The 8,476-nt window shown below is 42.9% G+C and overlaps 1 protein-coding gene across 1 annotated transcript in view; it reads right to left on the reverse strand.

The window, feature by feature from the left end:
* Nucleotides 1-420: 420 nt before the first annotated feature.
* Nucleotides 421-8,476, reverse strand: part of LOC109463523 (very long-chain acyl-CoA synthetase-like) — a 9,389-nt gene continuing 1,333 nt past the window's right edge. Inside the window, exons 3-14 of the mRNA XM_019760360.1 lie at nucleotides 7,712-7,921; nucleotides 7,216-7,377; nucleotides 6,497-6,621; nucleotides 5,477-5,591; nucleotides 4,997-5,076; nucleotides 4,365-4,455; nucleotides 3,628-3,759; nucleotides 3,104-3,170; nucleotides 2,157-2,254; nucleotides 1,635-1,710; nucleotides 1,141-1,207; nucleotides 421-585 (exon numbers count right to left, since the gene is read on the reverse strand). Coding sequence (XP_019615919.1) covers nucleotides 421-585; nucleotides 1,141-1,207; nucleotides 1,635-1,710; nucleotides 2,157-2,254; nucleotides 3,104-3,170; nucleotides 3,628-3,759; nucleotides 4,365-4,455; nucleotides 4,997-5,076; nucleotides 5,477-5,591; nucleotides 6,497-6,621; nucleotides 7,216-7,377; nucleotides 7,712-7,921 — 1,388 coding nt within the window. The remainder of the gene's footprint in view (nucleotides 586-1,140; nucleotides 1,208-1,634; nucleotides 1,711-2,156; nucleotides 2,255-3,103; nucleotides 3,171-3,627; nucleotides 3,760-4,364; nucleotides 4,456-4,996; nucleotides 5,077-5,476; nucleotides 5,592-6,496; nucleotides 6,622-7,215; nucleotides 7,378-7,711; nucleotides 7,922-8,476) is intronic.

The following is an 8,476-nucleotide window of genomic DNA, read 5'->3' on the forward strand; positions in this document are numbered from 1 at the left end:
CGACAATCCTCCTGTAGGCCATTTTGTCCAGAGGGACGTAGGATTTCCTGATACATTGATGAAGGTTAGACATCCAGGTAAACAATGCTCATAACATAGTAAAACGTTGAACTTTATTCCAACACACAATTACACCGAGATCAAATTTTCAGCGACCACTGTTGCCTTCATCAGGATAATTCATGACCAATCACTTCACAATGCGCTCTCACGATAATTGTGTGTTGGAACCTGCAATTCTTCTCTGGTCTCTCAGTCACTGACGAAAGCTAGTGTATGCTACCTGAAACGTCTGACCGTTTCCAAAATCATATCCAGTGCTGTTGCTTGTAATTGAGTAACTGCTTTTTGGCATATTTTATTACCTGGATGTCTAACCTTCATCGACACAACATTGATGAACTTTCATGACTCATACATCTACAGCCTGGCCTGCCCTACTACAATCCTCCTGTAGGCCGTTTGGTCCAGAGGGACGTAGGATTTCCTGCCGTTGTCGACCACAAACAGCGGGTCCCCGACCTTCCCGGGGTCAAACCCTTCCTTCACCAGCACAGCCTTCTGGTGCTTAAACGTTCCTGTCACCTGGATTTAAAAACAAATATACATCAATACAAACAAAAGTCAAGACCAATGCATGTTCAGGACAAAAGATACAAAAACCGGAATCAGGTCATCCACCGGGAGGCTCATAATTGACCTTTGTCTTCCTAAGACTTATCAGCATACCAAATAGTATCACAATCCATAGAGGAGAGCAGACCATGAAATTGCAACATTATGTACATGAAACCCAACACCAGTCACCACGGTGACAGATGTCAACACGGTCTGCTCTGTTAATCTTACTCAAACACATTCATATATATGGTGAAAAGAGTCTAAATCCCTCCTACTGTAAAATTGCAACATGATGTAACCCAACCCCAACACCAGTTACCATGGTGACAGATGTCTGGTTCAGGTCATTGACCTTTTTTGTTTGGAGAAGAAGAAGAAACAGCAAAAACAATATGTTTTCATTCAGAATCTGCAAATATATTCTGCGATGGTAAACATAACACGACTGCCTGCCAATTGTAAATTGATGTACATGGAAAACTGCCCTTTGTCCCTGGTTAAATAAATAAACAAAAAAACCTGGATCTCCTTGGATAATCGGAGGAACAGTGGCCGTGCGTAGGGAGGCAGCTTTGCTTGGATGTACCTGGATGAGAGAGAGAGATTATGCCCAAAAATATATTATACGAATGGTGTAAGGAAAAAGATAATGGTTTCATTTCAATTTTATTACTTTAAATTTACATATATTTACAGGTAAAAAATGACCATGGGAAACAGGCCTAAGAGTGCTTTTACAACTCTCTGACCACAGTTAGGAAATGCTAATAACAATTATAATAAAAGTAACAAAAAGTAAACAATGAAAAGTAATACAAAACAATAAAGTAACGTATGATAAAAGTCAAGATAATGGTTTCAAGATAATGGTTTACTTTTAAATCAAAAACTCTTTCAGCACAAAGGCTGCATTGAGATTCTGTGCTATGATAAAGCAGGCCTTTGAAAGCTAAGACCTTTAAATTAAAACAATCAAATGGGATAAAAAGATTTAACCCTAATCTACTATGTACCTGTACCAGCGCGGAAAGTCAGGTTTCTTTCCAGGGTTGGGGAGGATGGACGCCATGCCTGCTCGACCATCCTGGCCTGTAAACAATTAAAGCCAATATTTCGTCATTTTTAATTATTAGAATTTTATTATTCTGTACACAATTAACTAGTAGTCAATAATGAGGATGGGACAAGGTGAAGGTGATTGATCTTTGCAGAAGGAGAACATATAAATTTGTTTTTGCTTTTCTTCTCCAGACACATAAGGTCAATGACCTGGACCAGACAGCTGCCACCATGGTAACTGGTGCTGTAGCAGACACCCTGTGGTGTTGGATTACATTATGTAGCAAGTGGCTGGAAAGAGTTGGAGTGGCTGGTCACCATATGTATGAATGCGTTCGTGTGTTAGAATAGACCAGAGTTAGGCTAGACCATGTATACTAAACTTCCAGGTATTACTTTTTTTTTTCACTAAACATTATGCATTTGCTTTGCAAGGAGGGAGCCAAGAGAAAGTATATTTCAAGGACTTTCCCTACCTGGCACCTTGACCCCGTAGACATTGACCTCCTGCACTCCTTCCATCTTACTAAGAACCTGGGCAACTTCTGTGGTCGCTACATTCTCTCCCTTCCACCTGTGTGTGGGTACAACACAAAATATCAACTTTAAACAAACTCCCCAAAGCTAACCCTAATTAAAACCCTAACCCTAACCCTACATGTAACCCCTAACCCAAACCTTTAAACCCTAACCCTAACCCTAAACCTACATCTAACCCTAACCCTAAACCTACATCTAACCCTAACCCTAAACCTACATCTAACCCTAACCCTACATGTAACCTTAACCTCTAACCCAAACCTTTAAACCTAAACCCTTAAACCCTAACACTTAAACCCCTATTTAAGGTTTTCTGTGTGAAGCATTATTATGGTTATAGACATAAATACCAACCTTCTCCCTGCTGCCTAACCCCATAACCAATACAAATTTAGTCCCAAATGGCTACCTTAGCAGGCTGAGGGTTAATGACCCTGTCCCTAGTGCTGAAGTCGTGGTGGTTGTTAACCCTCTCCCTGCTGCCTTACCCCACAACCAATACAAACTTGGTGCCAAACGGCTGCCTTAGCATGCTGAAGGTTAAGGTACATCACACCCACCCAGGGCTGGAAATACTGGGTGCATGACTTGTGCACCTTAGTGCACCCAAAATTGGAGCTGTTCTGTAGGTGCACTGGTGCACTCAATTTTGTAGGTATTTTTGTACATATCAAATGTAAAATAGTATGCAGGATATTCTTGGCATTTAAGTGTCAGAAAAATAATAAAATCTTTGTTGTAAGTTAGCCCCCATTTCAGATTCAAGCTCAGAAGAGGAGCAGTAAGATCTGTGATCAGTTTTTGTTTTATATGGTGCACCTAATATTTTAGGTTGGGTGCACCAGTGCAGCTATTGCCCAAAATGAATTTCGAGCCCTGCTACCTGAATGTGTCTCCGACCCGATCCACAAAGTAGATGAAGAACTCCTTGTCGATCATCATCAAGTCACCTGTAAGAATGAAACAAGACTGGCAATGAAAACATACATAGCCATGGCGACGGTGGTTGCTATTAGGGTTATTGTTTGCATGATTTGGTACCTGTTAAGTCTAGACAGATACAGTGCACTCCTCCCCAGAGTGTATAGTGAACGAGCCCTGGGGTCACAGAAAGTAGGGCCATTGGGGCATACAGGTCTTCCCAAGGGTTTTCAGGAATGTGGGCATAGATGTGGGTCAAACAGTCCAAACATTAAATCAGAGCCTTGTCATGTCTCCTCTCTTCATGTTTATCTGCCATACACGTTCCAGCATGGCAACAGACATCTTTGCCCATTTTCAGTTTGTGGACCACTGTCACAAGGCAACAAAATTTCTTGACAAATGTTTTTTTTTCCCAATATCAGGTGAAAATCAATGCGAGCACTGATGTCATCCATAAAAATGACTTGCTGTGGCCTAAGTCACCTGTGTTGAAGTACATGTCCCCTTTCTCGAAGACATCTCGTAAGATTTTCTTCTCGGTGAGTTCCCGTTTCCCGAGGTAGCCGGCGTACGGAGTGGCCGGGGATAACCTGTTCACCAGGAGACCAGTCTGGCCTGCGATGGGAAGTTTAGAAACATTCAGACATCTTAGATGTGTAATAGCTTGATCCGTAAAAGCACACACACGCACACGCACACACTCGCACGCACGCGCACACAATGCACACACACACACACACGCACACACGCACACACATGATGAGTTCCCGTTTCCCGAGGTAGCCCGCATACGGGATAGCCGGCCGGGGATAACCTGTTCACCAGGAGACCAGGCTGGCCTGCGATGGGAAGTTTAGAAACATTCAGACATTCAGCTAGATTTCAATTACACGAAAGTTTAAGCAAAAATGATTTTCTTCCATCACTGCACTGGCCCATCATACATGTACATGTAGGTAGTACTTCTGATGGGGATGTGCACTTTTATTGCTTGCAAATACACCAACTAAATACCAGTATAGTTGAGTTTAAAAGGAAGAAAAGGATGACCTGTCCTTGGTGCTGAAATGATGATCTGTTCTTATTTGATGGCCACATTACTGTTGGTAAGGCGTTAGAATGACAATGACAATTACTCATTGAAATTCAGATGTTTATATACATGAAGTAACTGTACATTGAAAAAAAGAACACTTCAACATGTAGGAAGAGGAACTGACCTAGTTTGACCTCAGTACATTTTCCATCCTTCCCCCTGATTGGCTCTCCTGTGTCGATGTCACACTCGATCAGAGTGAAATTTTTATGTTTCTGCAGGTGGGGATAGGGAAAATGCCGGTAAGGAAAGGTACATGTATCAGTCTACTTAATCAGAGAGAGTAAAGCCATATTCTGAATATTTGACAATAACAAAGAATCAAGAAATCAATAAATATCTGTCATGTCACAGCTGAAGAAAATAAACATCAACCTCTATTTACTTTGTAAACCTTAAAACCTGAGATAAAAGTGCACATATGATGATAATATCATCACATGTGCATTGCCATGTAACTTGTTTACCCTTACCACATTGAATAGTAAACCATGAAAACCTAATCTCTAACAGTTACATGTACCTTTCATCAGTCTTCCATGATTATAGTGAAAGTTTGCCCGAGGGCTAATTGCAGTTACAAACAACATAAGGAAAAAATGCAGTGGTATGTGAGACTATATCTACGTCTAGCATTATACTATATTCTACAACATGCATGGTACTAGATTAACTGGGTTTGACTTATTCTTTTTAGGCAATGGAAGACGAATTTATCCATTATAATAGACTAATTCTGAAGTGTATCACACTCACCCTGTACAGTGGAGAGGCCACCCCGACCGCCCCGACCTTGTTGTGGATGTTGGTGAGTCCCATGGTGCCTTCTGTCATTCCTGTAGTCATACATGTGGACTATGTACATTTCATTTATACATACATAATTATGTTTATTGAAGGAAAACATATTGTTTTGCTCCGTTTCTTCCTCTTCTTCTGTTCCAAACACTAACCTCTGACCTGGCCAATGACATGATTTGTTGACGTCTGTCACCATGGTGACTGGCGTTGGGTTACATAATGTTGCAATTTCATGGTCTGCTCTGCTCCTGTCACCATATACTCGTAGTACATGTAGTAAACTATGTGAATGTGTTTGAGTAAGAACTAACAGGGCAGACCATGTCCGAAGGTAAACATTATGCATTTGCTTTGCAAATGTTACTTGTCTAGTTTCTGTATGAACCCTGGAAGATTAGCCTTTTGGGCTAAAGGGCATTGAAATAAAAAGAATACCGTAGAACTCTCCGATCCGCGGGATCCCGAAGCGGTCCTGGAACTGCTGCCAGATGTCCGGCCGGAGACCGTTCCCGAACGCCAGACGCACGCTGTGGTCCCTGTCATCTGGGCGCTGTGTGTGAGAGGAACAAGTATCAGTGTTGTCTTGTCTTGTCTTGTCTTGTTCAGGTACTGCACAACACCCCTAGATTGGGGTAAAACGTGCAGGGGAGCTGTGCGATGCGTTATTGCTGCTTCCTCAGGTGTTGTAGTACTGCAGCGTTGAACTTCGTGGGTTCCGCAGTATCAGATATCTCTTGGGGCAATGTGATGTGAACCAAGTATATGTTTAAGGACTGCTCCACCCACGCACACAAAGGCCACGTTCCTGAACGCCAGTTTTGTTGTCTGGGCGCTGGGGTAAAAAATTGGAAAAGGGAAATTGTCATGACTTCAAGTTCAAAAGATACAAGACTAACAAGAGATATCAACCCAGGATTGAGGTGTTCAGGAGGTTTTTACCATCGTAGAGTGGAATTTTCTGCCACCAAGTACCATAGGGGACTATCATTACTACTACGTCACTAGAATATTAGCTTTAAACAATGCTTGGAGCAATATGTGCAAATGTCAGGAGTGAAAAGATGTTCAGTGTAGTATAGCCAGCTGTATGAAAGGTAAAAAGACAATTATGAGACAAAGGTCCCGTTCCACTCTATGCACCCATGATATCCATTTGCGTAGCCCTTGGGCGACACAAAGTTGTGCAATCACTGCAGCAGGGGGCTGGTCCGCTGGTAGTGCTGTGTGTTTGACCTCCCCACACTTTTTCTCATATGCGCTGAGTGCTAAGCAGAGAAAGAAGTGTACCATTTTTAAAGTCTTTGGTATGACCCGGCCGGGGTTTGAACTCACGACCTCCCGGTTACAAAGCGAGCACTCTACCAATTGAGCTATTGCACCTATTTAACACTGTTTTTTCCTAGCCCTGTAGTAAATGTAAGCTGTAATTGACTACATGTACAGTCTGATCCTTACCAGAGGAGCAGTACACAGATAACGCAGCAGCTCTCCGATGTAGAGAATAACAGTCGCCTTGTAACGTCGACAGTCGTCCCAAAAGTGGCGAACAGAAAACTTGCTCCTGAGAGCTAAGGTTGCACCTGCAAAACACAAGACTATACAGTCACAGTCTGCATCAGACAAACAGGATCAGTTTGGCACAAAATCAACCCACTAAAAACTGCAGCCATTGATCAGCCAAACCTTTGCTCGCAGCTCAACGAAATTCATCTATTAGATAAAGAACAACTCTAATACATTATTTTGTCCTGGTAACCTTCTCCCTACTGCCCAACCCTGCAACTAACAGAGACTTGTTAGCAAAACTTTGGTGATAATGAGTGCTGAAGGTTCTCATACTTTTGCACCATGCCTCATATTCCAATCATGAACCAAAGATCAAACAATCCAATTTTCAATGCTATATACAGTTTATTCAGTTAACACAAAGAATCAATGGAAAGAGGGTCTAGAGAAGAGAAGCCAACAGCAAAAATAAGAATTGATTGATTGATTGATTGATTAATCAATCAATTGATTGATTGATTGATTGACAGATGCCCACCTTTAGTAATAACAGTACTCAGCCCCAGTGCCAGCCCGCTGGTGTGGTACAGAGGTAGGAAGAGTGATTGATTGATTGGTTGACTGATTGGTTGATTGATTGATTGATTGATTGATTGACAGATGCCCACCTTTAGTGATAGCAGTCCCCAGCCCCAGTGCCAGCCCGCTGGTGTGGTACAGAGGCAGAGTGATGTAGAACACATCGTCGGGATAGACGCCAGCGTAGTGCATAATGGTGCTGCTGATGGCCACAAACTTCGCATGGGGGATGATGGCAGCCTTCGGGAGGCCTGGGGTGATGAAGAAAACAAGGGGTCAAAGATGTCACGCCTTCATGTTGAGTGTAGGTGAGACTTTAACTGAAAGAAACCTACAGTGGGGGTCGCTGGAAGACAGATGTAGAATGTCCAGACTATGCATGATGTACAAAATGACTAATAAACTGGTGGATGTACCAACCACTAAGTATCTGATAACAGCCCAGAAAAAAACAAGAAACAGTCATGCCTTCAAATATCAGAGTTATCAACCAAGAATTGAGGTATTAAAAAACTCGTATTTCCCCAGAACTATCGTAGAGTGGAAATTCTGAGAATTGAGAGAACTGTAGATGATGGTACTTACCTGTGGTTCCTGAGGTATAGATGTAGCAGAGTGTGTCTGTGGGTAAGATGGTGACTTTAACCGGCAGCGGTTGGTCGGATTCCCGCCGGACCGGTCCATCCAGGGCCGACATGCCTGCAGGGGGGGGAGCAGGACCCTGCAGCCAGATGGAGGCACCCTCCGCCTGCAGTTCCGGCTGCAGCTCCAAGGTGGCGTCCAGGAGCGGTTGGCCTGGGGGTCATGGTCAAAATTATGTTCTTGTATGAGGGCCTGCAAGGGGGGGTCCCGACAACGCCTTACGCTAAAATCGGAAACCTCTCGATTACGCTTTACGATAAATTTCAAGTGGGTACAATGCATTACGTAGAATTAAAACAGCGAATACGCTCTACGCAAAAATTTTAGAGCGGTCCATCTACGCTCTACGTAGAATTAAAACGGCCAATTACGCTCTACGGAAAAGGGCTTGCGGGCCCCCTTGTATAAGTTTGAGCTATCCATGAATATGATTCAGAGTTTGAATGTGATGGTATGGATAATACTGTTGCCTTTATTTCATAAAATGCGAAGGGGGGCGGGTTGAATACATTGATTAGGACATTATTTGCATAACTAATAAAGAAAGGTAATTCAAAGGTAAACAAAGGGTCACAATGCCAGCATTACAATCTCTTTCAGAGAGAGAGAATGGGCGAGGGAGAGAGGAAGGAAGGAAGGAAGGAAGGTTGAAAGGAAGGAAGGAAGGATGGGAGGAAGGAAGGAGGGAAGGAACGAAGGAAGGAGGGA

This window comes from Branchiostoma belcheri, unplaced genomic scaffold (assembly GCF_001625305.1).
Source record: "Branchiostoma belcheri isolate BF01 breed outbred unplaced genomic scaffold, Haploidv18h27 scaffold127, whole genome shotgun sequence".
In the NCBI taxonomy this organism is placed as follows: Eukaryota; Metazoa; Chordata; class Leptocardii; order Amphioxiformes; family Branchiostomatidae; genus Branchiostoma; species Branchiostoma belcheri.